This window comes from Trichosurus vulpecula, chromosome 4, assembly GCF_011100635.1.
Source record: "Trichosurus vulpecula isolate mTriVul1 chromosome 4, mTriVul1.pri, whole genome shotgun sequence".
NCBI classification, from domain to species: domain Eukaryota; kingdom Metazoa; phylum Chordata; class Mammalia; order Diprotodontia; family Phalangeridae; genus Trichosurus; species Trichosurus vulpecula.
In genome coordinates, this window is record NC_050576.1 from 40,315,294 (window position 1) to 40,340,165 (window position 24,872).

Genomic DNA, 24,872 nt, shown 5'->3' on the forward strand with positions numbered 1-24,872 from the left:
CCTGTAAGGTGTTCAGAATTTGGGGTCCTCATTCCCTAACTGGACAGGGAGTGCCTTCCACCAATGATCTCTGTTTGCTTGGTTTGTGAAGGTTTCATTGGTATAATAATCTCCTAGGGATGAAACTCCTTCTATCAGTGTAGGCCTACAACTGTTCTGTAACTTATAATTTTAGAAATGCCCACGGGCCATCGGCAGGCTGAGTGACGTGCCTAGGGTCACAAATTCAGGCTGTGTCAAAGACAGCATCTAATCTATGTCTTCCCGACTCCCAAACCAACTCTCTGTCTTCTCTGCCAAGACGCCAATGATTAAGGACAGTGCCACGCCACAGCCAAATCAAAGAGCTCCTTGGCATCCACAAATTCAGAGCAAAAAGCAGGGGTAAGGAAACAGAATTTGAAGCAGTAATGAGAAACTTCAGGGTGGGGTGGGGGAAGGGAGGGATGGACAGAAATCACCCCAAAGTAGCTCAGGAGACATTAAGAAGAGACTAGCACCAGGCACTAATAAAAAAAATTTATTTATCTCAAAGTATTTGCCCCAGACACTGCGTCCTATTATCCCTCCCTCACTTCAATTCATGTCCATGGCCACTGTGGACCTGGGCCAACATAATGCAAAGAGACATGATTATTGTACCAGGTAGAAACTTGCAGGGTGGGACTTTCAATGATTGGAAATATTTTTCCTATGTGACAGCTCTAGGGATCAAGAATAAAGTCTCAGGACATCTGCTCAAGGCAGTTCAGTAGTGCAGTGGATAGAGAGCTGGGCCAGGAGTCAGGAAGACCTGTGTTTAAACCTTGGAAACTGCCTCAGTTTCCTGATCTGTAAGAATAGGGATGATAATTGTACATACCACCCAGATTTGTCTGAGGATAATATTTGTAAAGGGCATTGTAACTCTTAAGGCACTACATAAAGGTACTTATTATCATTGCTATCAATATCATCATCATTATCTGCCATCACCAGTTCTGTGTTCCTAAAAATAGAATTCCACAAGCACAGAGCGTCCTCTCTTCTGCTGTTACTAATATCTGACTCACCTATGCAGTCTCAATTGAGGATTACGATGCCAGGTCTTCTTGATTTCTAAGGGGCTCCTCTGCATTTGCAGATGACTGTGGCATCAGCAGTGACCATGGAGGCCCCCATATGTCTGGTAGAAAATAAGAATGGAGAACTGATGGTAAACCAGCAAGCACTACAGATTCTCATTTCCATCGCCAAGCCAGTGGTGGTGGTAGCTATAGTTGGCATGTACCGTACTGGAAAATCCTACTTGATGAACAGGCTGGCAGGAGAGAACACAGGTAAGTGGAGTCCTGGCCTCCAGGAGTCTAATTGTGGAATATACTCTGACACAGGGTTAGAACTGCTACAAGGCATGTCTGAGACTTAATGAAGGTTTAAAAGTTGGCCCCTGGTTTACTGTTCCCTTCCAGACAGTCCACAAGCGTTTATTAAGTGCCCACTATGTGCTAGAAACTCTGCTAAGTGCTGAGGAGACAAAGAAAGGAAAATTCAATCCCTGCTCTCAAGGAGTTCACAGTCTAAAGCGGGAGACAACATGCAAACAACTGTGTACAAATGAGATCTATACGAGATGCATTGGAGATAATCATTACAGGAAAGGAACTAGCATTGAAAGGATCCAGAAAAGTTTCTCACTTAAGTGTAGCTGAGAATTGAAGGAAAACAGGGAAGCCAAAAGGCAGAGATGAGGAGGGGGAGCATTCTAGCAGGAGAGACTGAGTCAGGGGCTGGAGCGTCCACCAAAGGTTTAGATCTTACACTGTAATACTTGTGAATTAAATTACTGCACAACAAATATTTTCATGACGTGGAGACCCAAATGCTCTAGCATTAAAAGTGTTTACATTTCTTTAAAAGTGGAAAAGTGTCCTGTCCCTGGTTGCTGTCCCCTGGCTGCCTGTCTCCTGTTGGCCATGTATCTTACGTACTCCTCGCCTTACATCTGCTCAGGATTATTGCCTCTACTCTACATTACGTTGGTCTGAGAATGTGGCTGTCAGTTATTCCTGTGATCAATCAGAGCAGCCAGATCCCTAGAGTAAAACATTTTCATCACAGTGATTGTCCTCACAGGATCATCAACTGTGATCTGGAAGGGACCACTGGGGACATCTAATTCAACCTCCCTCTTTTTATGATTGAGGAAACTGAGCCCCAGAGAGCACAGTGATCTGCCTGTGTCACACAGTTAGTAAGCAAAAGAGGCAGGATGCGAACCCAGGTCTTGCTCCTCTGAAGACAAGGCTTTCTGCACTATACCACATTGTGGCTTGTGTTCTGAAATGTATTTTGAATTGATTTATTTGTTGCTATATTCAAACAGCCCTGAAGAATATCAACAGGTTTATCTTTAGAATCTCACCTCCCCTTTCCTCCCCTAATGAAGGAATGAATTTATTAAGTACTACATGCCAATTACTGTACAAAGTACTGAGAATGCCAGTACAAAATCAAGACAGCCCCTACTCTCAAGAAGCTCATAGTATAATGACGAGCTAACGCACACACAACGGTTCAGTTTGAAGTCATGGAAGGGCCCAGTGCTACTAAGGGTGCTGCTGAAAATCAGATAGTAAGGCATCTCCTCTATTGGCTCCTCTGTTGATTAAAACCACCCTTGCAGAGCCATTGGTCAATACCAAGGATTGTTTTGGGGGTCTTCACTTGCTACTGTGACTGCTGAAGAAATAGAGGCCACAGCATCTGTAGAGTCAGGAGCCAGATCTAAGGGACTGTCCCCCTGGACCATGGCTGCCTGGGGTGGGCTGGAGTCAGGACTACTATCCAGGGTGAAGGAGATGCTGTTGTTTTCAAGGCTCTGAAACTTACCTGCTGCTAAAAGGTGGTGCCAATAAGTGGCTGTTGTTCAGCTGTTCGTGCTGGTAGGGACGGATTCTCATCTCAAAGGGGCTACTCCCCAGGACAATGGCTGCAGGGGCCAGGCTGGAAACAAGGCAAACAATCAGGGTTAGAGGTTAAAGGTGTTCCTCTTCCTAGGGGTTTTGGAAGAAGGGATTTGAACTATGTCTATGAGGTCTGAGGGAAGGGGATGATCAAGATGTTGGTGGTGATTTGATCCTTCTGCCTTATGCTGACTTCAGCTCAGGATGCCTAACAGATCCACTGAGGCTGGATTTCCAGTCTTGTGAGGGCCAGTTGGTCAGCAGTTTTGTTCACAGCAGTAAGGGTGGAGGCCCTCTTCTCCACAGGGTGAGAGTTGCATTCCTCAATTTTGGATTTGTCGGCCAGAATGCCATGAGGGCTAATGGTCTGAGGCATGTTGCTATTCATAGGCCTCCTGGGCTTACTTGCCCAAATGTGGAAGTTGTCAGCAATTGTGGTGGTGGTAGCTAGGACGAAAGCCCCCCTCATTTCATCTTGAAACAGGACAAAGTCCTAGAGTTCCAGGATCTGACATATAAATTAAGACATATCCAGGTAACCCTTGATCCAGGGCCACAGCTCTAGGTCTAAACTGACTGGTTTTGAACTCTGCAAAACCTCATTAATTATTCTCATTGACTTTGGTTGAATTACTTCTCACTTTTTTTATATATTTTGCCTTATAATTTTCTATAAGACATGGGTCATAAAGAACTTTTTTTTCTGTCAACAGCTGTGAAAATATAACCTTCTAGCCACTATTAATTCTATTATGATGCAAGTTTTTAAACTGTGCAAATCACTAATCTATTTGGAAACATGTCATGTATAATATGCAGTAATGTCTCCATTTCTTGCCAAATTAGTATCCCTCTCTGGTGAGACTCCATTTCTACCAAGGATCCCCATGAAAAGAGAAAGCACTCAGGGTTACTGGATGATCAAGCAGGCCTCCTTATCAATGGAGCCCCACCAAAGACTAGGGGCATTCACAATACATCAAGTCACACTGCCTTCCTTTGGTACTCAGGGCCTCAACTTACCACTTCATCAACCTAGGTAACAAGGGGATAATCATTACCAGGCTCCTCCTGGGCTAACCTTTTTTTTTCCTAGTGGAAATTTTTTGTTTTTTAATTAAAAGCACTTATTAAGTGTTTAATAATGGCCAAGCAATGTAGAAATACAAAAGCAAGACTCTCCCCATCGTGTTCTGACTAGTAATTTCATCTATGTAGGGAACTCTCATGCAGGAAACTACTATCAATTCAGAAAGCAGCTTCTGCAGTTTATAGTTGCCAGAGACACTGAGCTTAAGCAACTTGTCTTGAGTCTCACAGCCCACTCGTCAGAGTTAAGACCTGAACAGTGTTTTCTGATTCTGAGGCCAGTTCAGTACCTATATTATCTGCAAGCAACCTCTTAGTCACAATAGTAGCTCAGAGACAGTTCTAAGTTCCTTTATCCTATTTCCTTTCATCTATATAGCTACCATTTATCCACCCTGAGATTGATTCTCACCACTATATAATTCATTCTCATTCTTTTATTCTCTCTCTCTGTCTCTCTCTGTCTCTCTGTCTCTCTGTCTCTCTCTCTCTCTCTCTCTCTCTCTCTCTCTCTCTCTCTCTCTCTCTCTCTCTCTCTCTCTCTCTCTCTCTCTCTCTCTCTCTCTCCTGTCCTGTCCTCTGAAGCTGAGAAGAGCACCCTTCCATCATAGTGGATGATTCACTTAAGTAAGGCTCATTCTACTAATTGCCCACATCTGACTTCATTCCAAAGTTAACTGGAACTAAGGGAACTCCAGTCAGTCTTACAAGGCCAAGTGTATGTTTTAGAACCTCAAATAGCTACTATCCTCCAAGCCACAGGTCACCTAAAAATGTTGCACAAAGGACTAGGACTTTGGTGGGTAACTGCCCTTTCCTGTTATCATAATAAGAGCAACTGCAAGAAGCAACTAATTTCTCAGTGTTTCTATATTACCCCCTTCCTTATCCTCAATTCCAAGTCTGTACCTTTCTTATAGCCTCTCGAAATCCAATCCAAAGCTTATCTAAGATAAACTAAGAGAATCCTTTCTCATGGTGGCCACTATTTTTCATATACATAGGATTTTGAAAGGTTTATTGAATTCCTGGTGAGATTTTAAATAGGTCCCAGATCTTTGGATAGTGAAAGCACAGGAGTGAGAATCAACTATCACCAAAGGATCCATATGTACAAATATATTTATAGCAGCCCTTTTTGTGGTAGCAAAGAACTGGAAATTGAGGGGATGCCATCAGATAGGGAATGGCTGAGCAAGTTATGGTATATGAATATAATGGAATACTATTGTGTTATAAGAAATTATGAGCAGGAAGATTTCAGAAAAGCCTGGAAAGACTAACATGAACTGATGCTGAGTGAAGTGAGCAAAACTAGGAAAACACTGGACACAGTAATAGCAACACTGTGCCATGATCAACTATGATAAATTGAGATTTTCTCAGCAATACAATGATGAAAAATGCCATCTACATCTAGAGAAAGAACTATAGAGTCTGATTGCAGATCAAAGCATACTTTTACCTTTTTGGTTGTTTTTTCTTTCTCTTAGTTTTTTTTTCCTTTTGTTTTGATTCTGTTTTCACAACACAACTGATGTGGAAATATGTTTAATATGATTGTACATGTATAACCTATATCAGATTGCTTGTTGTCTTGGGGAGGGGAAAGAACTCAGCTCGACATCTCACAAAAGTAAATGTTGAAAACTTTCTTTACATGTAATTGGAAAAAATAAAATACTATTACAATAAAAAGGTGAATGTTGAAAACTAAAAACAAGTTTATAATTGATTGTAAAAAAAAAAGAAAAGAAAAAGAAGAATCAACCATCTCTACCCTAAGCAGGGCTCTTACTAATTTACACTCAGTAAGTAATCCAATATTGATCCTGATGACTTCAGCCTTCCTCTCTCACCCCCATCCCCAACCTGCTATGTTGGCAGGACCATCTTTCTTTTTTGCTAAACATTTGTTTTTGGAACTTTAAGTTCCAAATTCTCTCCCTTTTTCCTTCCCCACACACCCTCCTTGAGAAGACAAGCAATTCAATATATAGGTTATACATGTATCATTATACAAAACACTTCCATAATAGTCATGTTGTGAAAGACTAACTATATTTCCTTCCATCCTATCCTGTCCCCCTTTATTCAATTTTCGCCTTTGACCCTGTCCCTTTTCAAAAGTGTTTGCTTTTCACTACCTCTTCAACCAATCTGCCTTCCCTTCTACATCCCCCCCTCCTTATCCCCTTCCCCCCTACTTTTCTGTAGGGTAAGATATCCAATTGAACGTGTATGTTATTCCCTCCTTGAGTCAAATCAAATGAGAGCAAGGTTCACTCATTCCCTTTCACTTACCCCCTCTTTCCTTCCATTATAACAGCTTTTTCTTACCACTTTTATGTGAGATAATTTACCCCCATTCTATCTCTCCCCTTCTCCTTCTTCCAACATATTCCTCTCTCACCTCTTACTTTTATTTTTTTAGATATCATCCTTTCATATGCAACTCACCCTCTGTCTATATATATGTATATTCCCTTCAACTACCGTAATACTGAGAAAGATCTCATGAGCTACAAATATCATCTTTTCATCTAGGAATATAGACAGTTCAACTTCAGTAAATCCCTTATAATTTCTCTTTCCTGTTTACCTTTTCATGCTTCTCTTGATTCTTGTATTTGAAACTCAAATTTTCTATTCAGGTCTGGTCTTTTCATCAAGAATGCTTGAAAGTTCTCTATTTCATTGAAAATCCATATTTTGCCCTGGAGTATTATATTCAGTTTTGCTAGATAGGTGATTCTTGGTTTTAATCCTAGCTCTTTGACCTCTAGAATATAATATTCCAAGCCCTTCAATCCCTTAGTGTAGAAGCTGCTAGATCTTGTATTATCCTGATTGTGTTTCCACAATACTTGAACTGTTTCTTTATGGTTGCTTGCAATATTTTCTCCTTGACTTGGGAACTCTGGAATTTGGCTACAATATTCCTAGGAGTTTTCTTTTTAGAATCTTTTTCAAATCAGAGGATTCTTTAATTTCTATTTTACCCTCTGGTCCTAGAATATCAGGGCAGTTTTCCTTGATAATTTTCTTGAAAGACGATGTCTAGGCTCTATTTTTTTATCATGACTTTCAGGTAGTCTAATAATTTTTAAATTATCTCTCCTCCATCCATTCTCCAGGTCAGTGGTTTTTCCAATGAGATATTTCACACTGTCTTCCATTTTTAAATTTTTTTGACTCTGTTTTATAATTTCTTGATTTCTCATCAAGTCACTAGCTTCCACCTGCTCCATTCTAATTTTTAAGGCAGTATTTTCTTCAGTGGTCTTTTGGACCTCCTTTTCCATTTGGCTAATTCTGCCTTTTAAGGCATTCTTGTCCTCATTGGCTTTTTAGAGTTCTTTTGAAATTTGGGTTAGTCTATTCTTTAAGATGTTACTTTCTTCAGTATTTTTTGGACTTGTTTTTCATGATTTTCTTGCATCACTCTCATTTCTCTTCCAAATTTTTCCTCTACTTCTCTTACTTGGTTTTCCAAATCACTTTCGAGTTCTTCCATGGCCTGAGACCAATTCATATTTTTCTTGGAGGCTTTTCATGTAGGATCTCTGACTTTGTTAACTTCTTCTGGCCGTATGTTTTGATCTTCTTTGTCACCAAGGTACGATTCTATATTCTGAGTCTTTTTATGCTGCCTGCTCATTTTCCCAGCCAATTACTTGATTTTTGAGCTCTTTGTCAGGGTATGACTACTTTCAGAGTGGAGAGTGCTCCATCCCAAGCTTCAGGGGCTTTGCACTGCTCTTTTCACTGCTACTTCTCTCTGGGGTGGTATGCTACTCCTGTCCTGGCCTGTGCTCTGGTCTGTAAGTGCAAGCACTTCTTTCTGCTGCATAACTACCAGGAGGACTCTCTCTCCACAGCCACCACGGGCTCTGCCAAGCCAGTGCTCCTCCTCCCCCAAGGACTGCCAACCAGGACTGAGACCCAGATCCAAGTAGGGCAAAGCAAGAGAACCTTGCCTCTGCACAAGCAAAGAGATCCCTGTACTCCCACTCTGATCAGCAGCCTCACTCCCCCACCCCCACTGTCTGTGGGCCTGGAGCTCTGGAAGCAGCTGCCACCGATGTTGCTGCCCCCACTGCTGCAGCAACTTCCACTGCCCCAGATCTGGGGCATGACCATGCCCCTTACTCACCCGGGTCCAACAGTTTTCCCACTGACCTTCTATGTTGTCTTTGGTGGTTGTGGGTTGAGAAGTCCAGAAACTCCCACAACTGCTAGTGACTCAGTGCCCTGAGACCTGCTCCACCTGTTCTTCTCAGGCCTGGCCTGTCCTGGCACCAGCCCATGCTGGGCTGCACTCTATTCTCAGCATGGTGTGGTAGACCCTTCCCAGAGACCGTCCAGGCCATCTTGGGCTAGAGATTTGTTTTACTTTGTCATTTTGTGGGTTCTATAACTCTAGAATTTGTCTAGTGTCATTTTTCACGTGTGCTTGGAGGGATTTGATGGAGAGCTCAAGCAAGTCCCCGTTTTCATGGCACTTTTTTGGCTCCCCATCAGCAGGCTAACCTTCTATAAGCCTCCATGCTTACCTCCCAAATAGAAATGCATAGGCCCAGCAAATTATAGCAGGGTGTCATCAATCACACCAGCCTGCTTTCTCCATCCTGGATTTCTCTCTGGGAATCTGACAAAGTTCCCTGCTGTTAAGAAACTCTCATAGAGCCCCAGATGCATTGTTTTCTTTCTAGAAAATTCTCCCAGTACCTCACACCCCTCTAAAATGTCTCATGGTGTGTGTCAAGACCTTTCAGGGGTGCCTCCACATAGCAACTATCCGTTCCCATAACAGCGTCCTTTGTCAGGGTTCAAACCTACAATAGCTGCTTACCTCTGGTGCTCACACTCAAATCTAACAAATAATTGTACAAGGCTCCTCTAGGCTCACCTTTGCTTTGCTACTGGAAAAATTTGTGTAAACTGGCCAGCCAATGATAAGATGTAGGTCTACAGAAAATGTAGACCTCAAACAACAGCAATATTTTTAAAATTCTACAAACAATAGTAATAAAATAAATACCAACAAACCAATACCTACCAAAAATTAAATGACAGAAAATAGTGAAAAGAGAAATTTTCCTCAAGGAGAAAATATTTGGGGTAATAAAAGAATCAAGAAGAAGTAGACACTTTGTGTAGATGTTTGGTCCATGGGCATTCTAGATAAGTCCTCAAAGTGGGTGGAATGCTGAATGTAGAGTCGGGAAGACCTGACTTCAAATCTGGACTCAGACACTCGCTAGCCATGTGAGTCTGGGCAAGTCACTTGATCTCAGTTTCCTACATTTTCCTGAACTGTAAAATGGGTATACCATTAGGCCTATGTGGCGGGGTTGTTGTGAGGACCAAATGACATATTATTTAGAAGTACTTAGCACTGTGCCTGGTACACTGTAGGTATTTAATAAATGACTGTTACCCTTGCTTCCATCTCCCCATTACAGAAAGATATTGTGAATTCATGTAAGGATAGTTTTTAGGTAACAACTTACTGAGTTAGAATGAAACTAAAGCTGGCTGGATTCAAGGGAATCATCTCATTGCTGGGGTGTGTGTGTGTGTGTGTGTGTGTGTGTGTGTGTGTGTGTAACTGACCTGTGGTTCCTTCACAGTAGAGACTTTCCCTTCTCATGTAGATCAGCTCTTTCCCTGTCACTTCAGGTCTTAGAAACTTTCCCGGGGGCTGGGTGGGGGAGGGACACCCAGAGATTCAGTGACTTGCCCAAGGTCCCACAGCTGTCCTGTGTCCTTCCCTGCTCTCTACCAATCCTCCCATAATGCTCTCCTCTGGGCTACTGTTCCTTCTCTAAGCTCGGGTTTCTGGACTTGGTCTAAACTGTTTGCAGCCTTGGGTGTGGCTGACACTGCTAAGAAAGGTGATGTCTGCAGGCACACCTGAAGCTCTCACTGATCTTGTCTGCCACCTTTACCACACATCTGACCCCATAAGTCTAATCTCACAGTGCTCTGGGTGAACTGAATGCATGCATTCAAGTGTCCCTAGCTGCTAATGTTGGATAATGTGGAACTGGGAACCAGGAATCCCTGAGTGTGAAAGCTGCCTCAGCTGCTCACTGCCTTGTGATCCAGGCCTAGTAATTTACCTCCCTCAGTCTCAGTTTCCCCCTCTATGACATGGAGATAAAATAAACACCTAGTTCACAGCATTCCTGTGAAGGCAGAAGGACAGAACACACATAAAATGTGCTAGATAAATGTTAACTATGATCCTTGTTCTTATTTTTTCCCCACCGAGGAGCTTCCCATCTCCTCTCTTTAGGACCTAGGAGTTTGACTGTTGCAGCCTCTGGGTTTCCTGCCTCCACTGGACCCTCATGTCTCCTCCTTCCCTTGCAGGCTTCTCCCTTGGCTCCACCGTGCAGTCTCATACAAAGGGCATCTGGATGTGGTGCGTCCCTCACCCCAGAAAACTTGACCACACCTTGGTTCTGCTTGATACTGAGGGCCTTGGAGATGTGGAAAAGGTAAATTAATCAGTGACATTCTGCTCACTGAATTCCCCTCTCTAGCTCTCCCTGACCTAAGAAGGAATGACCTCTTACACCTGGCAGGCCTGTGTGTGGGTATGACAAACTATTGCCAAGAGATGCTTGTGCAGTGTATCTATGGGGTGACCAAGCTGGATGGATCCTGGCTGCATCCTGGGCTCTGGAAGGCTGCCATCATGTTGAGGAAGAAGGCCATGCCATGTAAACATAAAGGACCCATCACAGCATCCTACTACTCTCCTTGTATCAAGGACTTCCCAAAAGTTCCAGCTGCAGAAAAAGATGGGCCAAAAGAGGAAGCTGACCGAGACCCCAAGATGAGGCTAGCACTGGACCTCAGGTCAGACTGACTGTCTGGGAATCCCAATCTTGCAGGTGGTTCCCGTTTCTTTAAAAGGCTTCTGAAGACCCACTTCTGAACTTGATCCTCCAGGCTGTAAATTCACCAGTGAATAAAAAAGACCAGTCTACCTATTAGCAAGCATTTGCTCAGAACCTACTCCCTGCTGGGCTCAGGGGACAAAAATAGCAGAGTCACCCAGTCCCTGCCTTCAAGGAGCAGCCAGGGGACATAGTGGCTACAGTGCTGGTCTTGGGGTTGGAAAGATCTGACTCTGGAATCTACCCCAGACAGTCATGTGCTGTGTGACCTTGGGAAAGTCACTTGAACCTTCTCTAACTCAGTTTCCCCATTTGTAAAATGGGGATAAGAATAGCACCTACATCCTAGGATTATTATTGGGCTCAAATGAGATCATCTTTCTAAAATCCTTTGCAAAGCTTATAAACAAATACAAGGCAATGCCCAGCTGTGAGCTATTGGCAGGGTGTACATAACAGCCAGGGAAACTGATGATCCCCTAATGCATCCTATAATGTCTGATTCGTGACTGCTTTATTTCATGTGGATATTCTTGTTCTTTAGGGTTTTTGCAAATGCAAGGGCCCCACAATTCCTTTGTCAGAAATTGCTGAAATTGCTGGTCAGAGAATGGGCACCTGTAGAGAACCATCTCTGTGTGTGGCTATGCTGGCCTGCTGAGGCCCCATACACTTTAGCATTACATTCCTTGCCAGGTTTGCCTTCTCCCCATCGAGGTCCACATTCATGGGTACAACATCTAGGGGAAATTGTGAAGTCTTAAGAGGAAAGGTCTTGTCATCCTGTTTTACCAGAAGCGAGCAAGACACACCACAGAGTATAAGTTTTAAGTGGAGAATTTATTAGCCAGCAGCCGTTGGGGTACTGCACCACAAATCAATGGCCCTGTGTTGGGGTGATGGCTTGGCTTATATAGGATATGTGGGGGTACAGGGCAGGAAAACAGGAACAAAGGTCCTGGCTGATCAAAAGATTCAGTCAGGTTATCATACTAGTTGGATAATCTCATTTACATTCCTTGGTGGAGTCACGGAGCCCCAGGGATATCTGCTAGAAAGGGTCTGCCAGGTTATCCTTCAGTGGGATGGTCCTATCTATTGACATTGCTTGGTGGAGTCATGGAGTCCCAGGGGGTTTGCTAAATGCCAAAGATATCTGAGTCCATTCTTTCTGGGGGTGCTTGTCAGTAGCTAGGGGTTTCTCAGGGGTTCCTAATTTTCCTTGTATTACAGTCCTCCCCAAGAGGACCATGACCATGCCAAGTCAATTAAAAATATACATATATATTAAGCAACTAATATGTGCCAGGCCCTGTGCTAAGTGCTGACAATACAAACAAGAAAAGGAAAGAAAGAAAAAGAAGCTTACAAACTAATGGAGGAAGACAAAAGGCAGCAGCAAATGGAGGAAGGGGAAAAGGGAAAGCCTGTGCAGGGGCATGATACTGTGTGGAGTCCAAACCAAGCAGAGCTGCTGATAGAAAATGGAGAGTTACCTGGAAAGTTCTGATCTGAGCCCCCTCCAAAAAAAGGCTTTGGGAGGCATTTACTGCTGTACCTTCCAGCCCTGCAATCAGAAGGGAGAGGCAATTGAGGGATCTGAGAAAGTCCTGTGAATCAAAAATTCAGTCAGCTGGCATGGCGATGAGATTTCAGGTGATCAAGTGATCCTGGGGGAGGCATGATGGGCATGATGGTCCTTGGAGTCCAAAACACCTTATGGAAAATGAAGACATTAATTACCAAAGCCATTTCCCTCAGCAATGAAAAAGAGCTTTTTAGAAGATTTTTTTAAATCCCCTCAGCACCCTAAGACTGCTTTCGTGCCAATTGCCCTTGTCAATTTTTTGCCCATCACTATTTCTCCTTATACACCTACCTACCAAGATGATTTCTCCATGTTTCCAAAGTTCAACAGTGACTAAATGAATCTGTACCACCCACAGTTCTTTATCTAATAGAATCCACACCCTAATAACAGGTAGAACAGTGAGCCTTCCCACTCTATATCTGTTATCTCATCTTCCCCATTATTGCCCTAGAATACATGGAAATTAGAAAAAAAAATGAACATTACACATATGCATCAACATGGGACCTTTCCCATACAAAAAAAAGGGAACCAGGTAGACCCTTTTTGGTGGTGGTACACATCTTAAGTGCTGCCAGGCAATCTTTGTTGCTATAATTCTTACTGGGCATCTGTGGAAACCCCCAAACACACACACATATACACACATACACAGAGTAATCTAGAACCCAAGTAACTGTTGGGGTCCCTCTCAGGTGCTTCGCACCACCTTCACCTCTCCCCAAAACTGATCTGGAATTTCAAGCCACAATGCTACCCAGATAGCAGAGAACTAAATAAACATCAGGTTGATCAGGGACTTCCCTGAAAAGCCCTTCCTTTGCCCTTTTCCATCTGTGATTGAAATTCCATAAGTACAAAAGGGAAGGTGGGGGAGGGAACTTATAAGACTCACTGCAGGGAAGGAAAGATCCCAAAAGTAAAACTGGGAACTGACGAGGCTGGTGGGTGTTTCCTTTTCCTTATCCATGATCTTAGATATGTAACAGAGCTGACAGAGCTAATCAAGGTTAAATCCTCACCTAATGCTGTTGGAGAAGAAGACTCAGCAGAGTTTGTGGGCTTCTTCCCAGACTTTGTGTGGACTGTGAGGGATTTCACTCTGGAGCTTAAGTTAGATGGACACCCCATCACTGCAGATGAGTACCTGGAAAATGCCTTGAAACTCAGTAACGGTAATTTATTGGGAGCTGAGACTGGGCCATGGATGGCCCTTGGCAATAAAGGGGGAACTGACACAAAATTTTTTCCTTTTCTTTGAAGCTTAGCTGTTTATTCCTGGGGCTTATTCTTTTGAATCTCCTAGACTAAAGAAATGGAGGCTGAAAGCCATCAAGACTCTGCTTTGTTAAGGGTCAGCTAATCTCTTTTTTGAGGCTCCAGAATTTCCATCATTTAGTGACCTCTCCCAAGGGGGAGTAGTCCATGAGATAACTGATTTTTGCCAGCTTCTGTGATGGGTTTTTATCTTATGAACTTATAAATAGAGGTCGATGTTTCTGTATATCCTGCAGTTGGTTGGTGAGCATGGAATTTCAATGAAATTGAATGACATGATTTTAAGGGTTATTTCATTCAGTCCAGGGAATAGCCTGAGGAATTCTACCTCTCTAGGAACAACATAGACTTTATTCCTAACAAGAGATAGACAGCCATATACTTGAGAAGGCATGTTGTCCATCAAAATGGGAATGACATTTGCAGTCAGAGGCCTGGGGTTCAAATTAAACCTCTCGTCCTTACTACACATGTGACTTTGGGCAATTTGGGCATTTAATGTCTTTGAGCCTCAGTTTCCAAATCTGTAAAGTGAAGTGTTTGGACCCCAAGATCTCCAAAAAACTCTAGCTATAGATCCATTAACTAGGGAGGACAGAGGGTTTCTCCCTTTGAGAATTCTAGAGAAACATTGGCTATGCCCCTCTCAAATATATCTTGTGTTGACCTGAGAGTTTGGTTAAAGGAGGCAAACAGAGCTAAGAGATATAAAAATTTATATTACTTATTCATTTATTCCCTTAAGCATAGTGGACAGACATGATCATGGAGCCAAAGGTCTGACTGCTGGACAAAGAAATTAGAATAGTCACAATTCAGCATATCTGTATTACTTCACTCTTATGATCCCCATGTATGTTTAACCATGATACAAGACAAAGATTTTCCTTAATGGAATAGGTTGTAAATACATTAAGTCAGGATAGTTGACAAAGTGTCAATTGGAATTACAACCCAGTTTAATTTGCCATTAACATTCCATAACATTGTATATGCTCATAAAATATTAAGATAAGAAAAAGTCGCATAATTCAAGATTGTGTCAATCTTGGGTCAAGGTTCCCACCCATAATAGCCATGGACAGAGAAAGGAATGCTCCATCTGGGCTTGTTGACAAAAGAAGAAGAGGCATTTTCTGAGTCACTCAGAGAACAAAGAAGCTATTAGGTCCAGACTCTTCCTCTGTTCAGAGTTCAGGCTCTGTAATTGAAATTACAAAAATGATATAAAATGGTCTAAAATATTCCTTACCTGCTAATCCTAAAGATTTCTGACTATCTGTAACAACAATGTTGCTTGCTACTGTGGCTGTGTAAGACCAACAACATCAGCACATAGAAGGACAGTCAGCACAGGTTTTTCGATCTGCTTTTCTAAGGAAAGCAACTTTAAGGGGTTAACGATCTCACTTTAATTAAACATACATATACTATTCACTTAGTTCAGGGGGAGAAGCCAGCACTCTGAACTTCAGAGAAAACACAAACAGAAATTACAAGCAGAAATTATATAAACAGCAAAATAACACAAGTCAGCAGACAGGCTTCTGTCTGTCCAAGCAGTACATAAAAAGTTACTAGAGAGAGAAGCAACAACATCTGGGTTTTTCAAGGGAGGGGGAATGGTGGAGGGGGTGGTGTTAAGGGCTGCTTCAATGGCTACCGAGAGTCTCATCACCAACACTCATCCAATAACTGTGCCCCCAAAACAAAACGCCAACCTCAGATCTTATATACACAGTCTCAGGGCCCTGGGGCACTTGATTACCTCAGTGAAGAAAAGCACTGAACAAAAAATAGCAAAAAGTCCTATTTTGCTTGCCATTACATTTGAAAGGCAAGACTTCATCAAAGGTACTTGATTACCTCAGTGCTGAGAAGCACTCCAAAACAAAAGAGAAAAGGGTCCCACCCTGCCCCATTCAAACAAAGGCAAGACTCATTAAAGGCACTTGATGGCCTTAGCATTCCAGAAGAGAACACCCTAATTACCATGACACCATCAGATGCTCCCATGTGGCCCTGTCATTGCTCCAGTAGCCTTTCTTCTAACATTTCACAAGGGGTTATAAATCTAACTGTACAGATCTCTAATCATGCACTATTTTCATTGTAGGCTGGTAACTCCTTGATGGTATACAGGCAGGGATGCTGATCTCACTGGAAATATCTCTAAATCATGTTTAGCAATGAGTTCCTTTATTTCCAGTCAAAAGACAGTCATTAAATATCTACTGTACCCAAGGGACCAAGCTAGGTACTCAGAATGCAGAGACAGAAATGCCTACCCTCAAAAAAAGGTTATATGCTACTGGGAGAAAACATGTGAAAGATAAGTGAGTAAAATATATATATATATATATATATATACATATATATATATATATGATGTGGGGAACAAAGGAGGCAGAAAGGTCTAAAGAACCTCATCAAAGGCCTCCTCTGTAGGAGGTACTGTCAAAACAGAGGGCTACAGAGAGTTACAGGCTCCAAGAGGAAAAGGTGACAGGGAGAAGGTGCAGTCATAGGAACCCCCAGGCCAGAAACATGCAAATGAGTGAAGGAATATCATATTACAGAGAACCAGAAGGCCAGTGTGATTCAATAGAGAATGGAAGGAGAATAACATGAATCCAATCTGGAAGAATTAGAATCAGGTTGGGAAAGGTTTAATAGCAATGAGTCAGGTTTGAATTTGGTCCCAGAGGCATTAGGGAAGCACTATACTAGCATCTTGAGCCATACGATACCATAATCAGACTTCTTCATCAGGTATATCAGTTTGGTAATGTTTGTGCAATAAGTAGGAGACAGGAGGAAGTGGAGGCTAGAAGACCACTTAGGAGGCTACTGCAAAAGTCCAGGTGACAGGTAATGAGGACCTGAGCTCAGAGGAATGTGGGGTATAAGCAGATAGAAGGCAATAAATTCAAGAGATGTTATGGGGGTAGAATGCAACTAACTGGTTATAAAGGACATGGATGGGAAAGAAGTGCTGAAAATTACTTCTGAGACAGTTTCCTCTCAATGGCTAATTCTGTCAGTAGTGGTAGAATTGTTATTAACTTCACACAAGGAGCATTTCCTTTTATTATAGCCTTCAGCTCTAGGGTCTTTTTCATTTTAGGGAGCCACAATTCTCTTTCTACCTTATCTATAATTAGTCCAATAATTTGCCAAGTTCTATCTAATCATATCTCAACTACGAATCTGTGAGAGGTTCCATACAGATTTGGGGCAAATCCATTTTCTCTACATGTTTTTAGATGTTTCCTACCACAATATCACAATACATTATCTACACAAATACATCTGATTTCTAATAATCTCTCCCTCAATCAGTTTAGTTTTTAAAATTCTGTGTCTATCATTCTAACTTAGGATTGGACGGATACATGAGTACAGCAATTACCAGTCTTAAGCATCTTCATCACCCTCTTGTCCCAGGCTGGTCCCTTACCATGATCTCTGTTTCTCTATCCCTCAGCCAAGAACCCCAAAGTCCAAATGGCCAACCTTCCACGAGAGTGCATCAGAAAATTCTTTCCAAAGAGGAAGTGTTTTACATTTGACCGTCCAACAAATGATAAGTCACTCTTAGCCCATCTTGAAGATGTTCAAGAAAGCCAGCTGGAGCCTGCATTCAAGGATCAGGCAGACAACTTCTGCTCATACATCTTTTCCAATGCAAAACCCAAGACCCTTAGTGGGGGAATCATAGTCAATGGGAATCGTGAGTTTTATTTGCTCTAATACATAATTGATTGGGATTGGATATGTGTTCTTTGTTTCTTTGTATGTGTACAGGTGTTGTAAGATTTTTGTTTTAATGCCCTTATGGACTTGGTTTTCATTGTTCTTGCTTCCCAAGCTTTCAGTTTAAAAATGCTTAGGAATATGTACTCAAAGACAATGTCAGTGATCTTTGATGGAGATTAAATTAGATTAAATTGAATTAGAGAGGAACCACAGGTGTAGAGAAAGTCTATTGCCTTAATTCTCCTAAAGTGAAGTGAGGGGATTTAGCAAAGTACAACCCAGTGACTTTGACTTCTATTTCTGACAATATTCTAGAGCACATTATATAAGGGGATGGTTTGTAAGCTTTAGGAAAGAAAAGCAGTGGTCACTAAAATCCCGCAGATTAAGCAAATTTTCCTGTTTGATACTGTAACTGGATTGATGTAAGTCAGAGAAATAGTAACAACTTAACAGAGATTTCAACAGAATATTTAACAGTGTGTCATGCTATGATTATGAACAAGATAGAGACATAAAGGAGATGGTAATACTGTTAGGTAGATTCACAACATATTAAATGACTGACCCCCAAAATAGCCCTTAATAACCTGAGGTCAAATTGAAGGGAAATCTATAATGCCATGCCTCAAGTTTTTAGAACATTCTCAATAATGTTGGCAAAGTGAAATATGATACAATGGGAATGGTGATCCAAAGTGCAGATGGCATAGAGCTCAGAAGAACAACTAATACATCGAATGAAAGAAATGAGATACAATGTTATCCTGAAAGAATAAAACAATGATTCTAAATGAATGATGGAAACGAATAAGAATAAATGCAAAGTTTTCCATTTGGGTATAAAAATCAACTTACCTAGAGCAGAGGGGAAATAGAGATAGAAAATAGTTCTTGGGCAAAAGATCTGCAGTAGTCTCAAAAGCAAAGTTATTCAGTGCCTTCATTGCCAAGAATGAGCCAAGTATTTGGATCCAGTTAGGCCACATCTGGTTTTCTGTGTTCAGTTCTAGGGACTTCAATTCAGGAAACACATAGACAAGGCCAAACATTTCCAGAAAAGGACAACTAAAATCAATGAAAGGACTGAAAATCACACAAGAATAGGCCCATGGAAGACGGCTTCCCCTTGACCCCAGAAGTAAAATTTAGGAGAAATGGGGAGAATTTGCCAAGAGGTATATTTAGGTGTGATCAACAATGGAGACTTCCTAAACATTTAAATTGTTCAAAAGTAGAAGAGGCTGTCTTGAGTCATCATGCTCTCCCCTTAAGTCAAAATTACCCAGCTGTGATTAGAAGCCACTTGCAAAGATTACTGTCAAAGAGATCCTTGGCCAGGCATGGGTTCTACTAACTAGATAATTAACACTTGGACCAAATTGAATGAAGGTCGCTCTCTGCCTCATCTTCCATTTCATCTTGTCTATCAGGATTGGGAAAGCTGTTGGAGACCTATGTGAGGACAATCTCTAGTGGAGATATTCCCTGCCTGGAGAATGCAGTGTTGGCCTTAGCTCAGAATGAGAACTCAGCTGCTGTGCAAAAAGCTTCCAAGCATTATGTAGACCAGATGGTCCTAAAGGTGATCTTCCCCACAGAAACCCTCCAGGACCTGCTAAGCCTACATACAAACTGTGAGAAAGAAGCTATCTCAATTTTCATGAAGCATTCTTTCAAGGATGACACACACAAGTTCCAGAAGAAACTGGTGGTATGTCCTCTCAGTTATTTATACCTCTCTTTTCTGAGTGAAGCCCAGAGACTGGTCAGACTCCTTCCAATTTTTATTGACCTTGGGGCCTGTATCCCCAGCTCATAATAAAAGAGCCTGATCTCTCTAGAGAGCAAGAGGCATGAAGGCCTAAATTTCACTTGCCATGAAAAATGCTCCCTCCTTGTGACGCTCTGAAATCAGTTAGTTCTTAGAAGACAAAATAACAACCCACTCACATATTTGCTGAATAGATGGCAACATGGCTCTCTCAGAGCACACTGCAGTTTTTCTCAAGCTTAAAGACTCACTCGTCTCTACACAGCTTCCCACTCCCAGCACCCTTGAATTCCTTCTAGGAGCATCTCCTGCCAGTCCAAATGTCTGCTCAGTCTTAAAAAGCCTGGTAGCACTCACTTGGTGCACACCAAAGGGAGAATCATTATTGTAGACTTTCAGTACTGATAGGGACATGGAGGATCATTTGGAGAGTGAGGACTTTGGTCCCCAAAGAGGATAGGTGACTTGTCCATGGTGACCTAGATAGACAGCAGCAGATTTAAAACCAGAGCCCTCTCAGCTCTCAGGTTAGAATTTTAAGTTTTACTCTACCACACTATCCATCTTTCCAGAAAAACAAATGCAGGTAGACCTTCTCTCAACATTACTTCCTTTTCCCTGATTGTCTGTCTCTCCATCTCACTGGTAGAAAATCTTAGAATCCAAGAAGGATGATTTCATACATCAAAATGAGGAAGAATCAATCAAATATTGTCAAACTAAGCTTGAATACCTCTCAAAGACCCTGATGGAAGCCATTTCTCAAGGCACCTTCTCTGTGCCAGGGGGTTACCAACTCTTCAGGAAAGAAAAAGAAAAAATAATGAATGATTATCACCAAGTTCCCAGGAAAGGGGTAAAGGTGAGCAAAGACCTGGAGGCCCGCAGGACTCCATTGATCCCACTGGGTGTTTGAGCATTGATTTTCTCCTACCAATAACCACCCACGAGGAGAATGTCTAGACACTGTTGGCTTTTTAGTTCACATTTCACCTGGAAGTTCTTAACAGAAATCTCTTCTTCCTGCCTAGAGCATGTGCTGTGAAATTTGGAAGCTGGGCCATGTGAGGGCCATAATAGGCTAGGCCTGATGCAGGCTGGCCTACTATTTCAGGTTCAAGCTTGGAATGAAATGTGATGCTCATAGCTGAACCTCCTTGCGCTTTGGTCTTTTGGTACTTTTGGTACTGACAAGTAGGTCACAGGAATGGCCTTTGCGTTTAGTCACCTGAGTCAATCATGTCCCAAAAATGTTGTCGATACCTTTTAAGGAAAAAAAATACTCTAGCCTATATAGCAGATATTGCTCCTACCACAGAGGGTTTGCCCTTCTCAGCATCTGACTTGGTCTGGGGAAAATTCTGTGTGTCTCTCTTGTCCAGGCAGATGAGGTCCTCCAAAGGTTTCTACAATCACTGGCCATGAAAGAAGAATCCATCCTGCAGACAGATCAAGCTCTCACTGAACAAGAGAAAGCCTTGGAAGGTACAGGGAGCTGGGGTGTGACAGTTTAGTCATGCAGGGAATTTGGTGGGTTTGGAACCAAATTCTTCCTAAGGGCCTCAGTGTGACATGAAGATTTTCCTGAAATACTGGGATTCCTTCTTCTCTACTGTCCCAGTCCTCGGTGGATTTGTAAAGAGCAACTGTGACCACAACCAGCAGGTCAGAGAGGCTGCTCCCTTAGATTTCCTCAGCTCTGCTTCTCTGGGTCTAACCAAGAAAAAAGAGATTCAGGAATTTCCAGTCTCTTTCTCATCAGTTTGGGTTCTGAGTTCAGGAGAAAATCTCATGTGTCATTCTTCTGCTCAATGACCTCCAATGACTCCCTATTACTTCCAGGATCATATATAAATTCCTCCATAATTCCTTCATAAATTACATCATAAATTCTCCCTTTCCTACCTTTACTGTTTCTTATACCTTACTGCCCTCCGTGCATGCTATGTTTCAGCAACACTGATTACTTGCAGTTCCTCAGACACAACAAGCCATCTCTGATATCCAGGCCTTTCCATTAGCTGTCCCTGATTCGATTACTGCTCTGCCTTATACCTAGCCCTTGGCTCCCTTATAGATTCAACTAAAATCCCACCTTCTTCAAAAGGCCTTTTCTGTCCCCCCAGCTTTTAACATGTCTTCCTGCCTTCCCCATTCATTTGCCTCATCTTCATTCTTATATTTCTGGAATCTACATAATTATTTGGATTATGTTTCTTCCCTTAGAATATCAGCTCCTTGAGGGCAGGAATTGTTTTTAGCCTCTTTATTTTTTTGGTCTCTCAAGTGCTTAACACAGTGCCTGACCCTTAGTAAACACTTAATAAATGCTTGTTGACTAATTGACAAGAGATGAAAACTTACCTCGCCTGAATGTTCTCATATTTTCTATTCCATCAAACAGTTGAACAGGTGAAAAGAGGAGTAGCTGAGAAGGAGAAAAAGTTGTTGGAACAGCAACAGAAAGAAATGCAGGAGAAGATGGAAGCTCAGCAGAGAACTTACGGAGAAAACATCAATCAATTGAAAAAGAAAATGGAGGAAGATAGGATCCAGATCCTGAGAGAACAGAAAAAGATTCTGAACCATAAGCTAAAGGTACACAGAATTTGGGATCAGTGGCTATGCTGAGGAAGCAACATTACCACCATGGCAGGAAAGGGATGGGCAGACCAACAGGGGAGGCAAATTTGCCTTCATGTGAGTTAGCATGGTAGAGAGCAAAACACCCTGGACTTTTCATCAGAAGATCTAGGTTTGAGCCCTTTTCTCCTTCCTCTTCCTCCTCTGCCTCCTCCTCCTCCTCAATTTTCTCTCCTGCAATAGAGTCAATCACATCTGCCTCACTGAGTGCATAGAATTGTTGTATGGATCAAATGATTTTTGCGTCATTCATAGAGCAATGAGCTGCCCTGGCAAGTCTATTCCAAGTTCAAGGTACTCTACAGGTCCTCACCCTATGAGATTCAAAGTTCACAAGCTCCTACCAAAGTCTGTGTTTTTCTAGTGAACCAGCAGACACAATTAGTTCAAAGCAAAGACCTAATGCCCAGAGGCTTTTCTGCTTCATCCCTTTTATACAAGGCAGACAACTTAACACACAATCATCAATCTAGAGAACAGTTCTCGGTGGTGGTTTTCCTCCTATAGGAGATCCATGAATTTCTCTGAGCCTCAATTAGAATGGGCCTTTTCTCTCCAGAAGGAGATTCCAGAACCCAGGGACCAATCTCTTTGGAACAAATATCCAAGCCATCCCAACTAACTTGTACATTCAGGCTTAAGGCTATTTTCAAATTCTATTTCCTGGTCAGCAATCTCTGACATTATCTCTGTCAGGCTCCTTTCTGTCTAGAAATCAGAAAGTTCTGGCTTAACTTCCATTGCTAAACTTGTCATAGATAACATCTGATAAGGGATACCCTTTCTGAAAACTGTAGAGGGCTGAGGTCAAGGCCCCCCAGTGGGTTGATTCCCAAATCCTTGGTTTTTTCCTGCAAATGTAAGAGAGAGTGAGCTGGTCCTGTGCCCTCATTAATGGAAGTAACTACAGTAAGATTTTCCTCTACCAATACAATCAGCACCACCCTGTACGGATTGTCCTAGAGGATTCCTGGGGGCACTGAGGAGGTTAAATAATTCATCCTAGGTCACATAGCCAGGATGTATCAGAGGAAAGACTTGAATCCAGGGCTTCCTGACTCTAAGGCTCTCAAGAAGGCCATGCTGGCTCATACAAATGAGAGGGGGCCAAGAAAGACACAGGAGCAAATGTAAGAACAGGGGACAAGACCACTGTGTTCTGTACCCAATCACATTGCTAGCCTCCTGTATATAATGTGAGAGCAAAAATCTTCCATAACATCTGTTTTAAAAAAAGGCTTGACAAGCACAAAGTGCCATGAACCTTTCAGGCCCTGTGATTAGTATTTCTAACATCACAACACACAGAGGGAAACCTCAAAGGGAATGTTTTGGATTTGTTTCCCCTCCACTTGACTGTGACTGAACCCCATAAATTCACATGAAAGCCTCTTTGTTCTCAATCAAGACCCTAAAAAAATCAAAGCTGTCTGTGTAGTCATCCGTAATCCTAAGAACCATGGACAGTGCAAGTTAATTCCAGAGTTCCCTGGGGACTCCAGGGGGCTGCTAGGATGATGCCAAATATCCCAGACTGAGTCACACCTCCTACCTGAACCCACAATTGCTGGGTCCTGGGGCAAGAGGCTATCCAGTGGATGACCTGGTTCCCTTAGAACCATTGTCAATAAGCCCCTAACCAAAGGGCCATGGGATGGAGCAGGTCCTGCCTAAATTCCTAGAATGTGGGCAGAGCCAGCCTAATCTAGTAATAGAGATGGTAGATATTGATTTACATTTCTGTCAGTGTTGATCAGAGGACAAAGCCACTTTGAAGTTGACTTGAGCCCTTCCTTAGTCACTCTATTTAATATTTTATGCCCTTTTTAAAACATGGTATCATCTGGGTCACTCAATTATGAATTGAGAATATTGCTGAAGATGATAGCTAGCATTTTACATATCACTTCAAGGTTTACAAAGCAAACATTATCTCATTTTTATCCTTACAACAATCTGGGGAGTTAGCAGATCTCATCACTTAAGGAACATGACTCCAGTCATAGCCAGTGAGTGTCAGAGGCAGGATTCAAACTCAGGTCTTCCTGACTCCAAGTCCAGCACTGTGCCACCTAGCTCCCCCCTTTTAAGACCATGATTCCAACCCAATTGGCCTTGTGTTTAGCTGTTAAGATTTCAGCATTGGCCCTGATATCCAGCTTCTTGTCTCTAGCAGTGGGAAATGATTCATTACAGGGAAGGCAAAACCTCTAGATGGTTTTCTCACTACCCAGGAATGTCCCTTGAGGAGAAATCCCCTGTGCCTTTCCCCCCCTCCTGTAATCTACTTAGGACTCTCACCTTACCCAGGAGAAATGCATAGAGTTGCCTGGTTCTTGGTGGAATGGGAACTAACTAGTGTATAATGCTGATGTGCTTTTGCCTTGTCATAGGAACAAAAGAAGCTGATGGAGGAAGGGTTTCATGCAAAAGCTGAAGAGATGGAAAGACAGATGGAGGACCTACAAACAAAGATTAAGTATACTAAAAGTAAAAAGTCCTCCTTGTGGTCCTCGATTTTAGATAGTTTGGGCGATGGATTGATGGTCCTGTTACCTGGTGCAAAACAATTCATTGGCTTGGGGATGAAGGCACTGGGCAAATTGATGTCATAACCAAATAGGTTTCAGTTTCTCAAAATAAAGTTAAAGAATATATTTGTTCCATTTAATAAAACATGACACTGAGACTTCCTTATATATGTGTGTATGTATGAATGTGTTTCTGTGCTTCCTGCTTCTAATTTACCCAAGAATTAAAAAGTAAAGCTGATGTTCACCAGACAGGATAAAGAACACTAGAGGAAATTCACATGAAGAGCATCTATTTCCTCAGTGTTAGTGAGATGAGGCTTCATTCCACTAAGTGAAAGACTTCTT

At 42.2% G+C, this 24,872-nt stretch overlaps 1 protein-coding gene across 1 annotated transcript; it reads left to right on the forward strand.

Moving 5' to 3' along the window:
* Positions 1–1,123: 1,123 nt before the first annotated feature.
* LOC118848259 (guanylate-binding protein 4-like) lies at positions 1,124–24,608 on the forward strand. The gene is made up of 9 exons (XM_036757083.1): positions 1,124–1,319; positions 10,416–10,543; positions 13,417–13,714; positions 17,305–17,550; positions 19,010–19,290; positions 20,000–20,212; positions 20,733–20,835; positions 21,755–21,948; positions 24,387–24,608. The coding sequence occupies exons 1-9, from the start codon at positions 1,124–1,126 to the stop codon at positions 24,606–24,608; spliced, it is 1,881 nt and encodes a 626-aa protein (XP_036612978.1).
* The last annotated feature ends 264 nt before the right edge of the window (positions 24,609–24,872 follow it).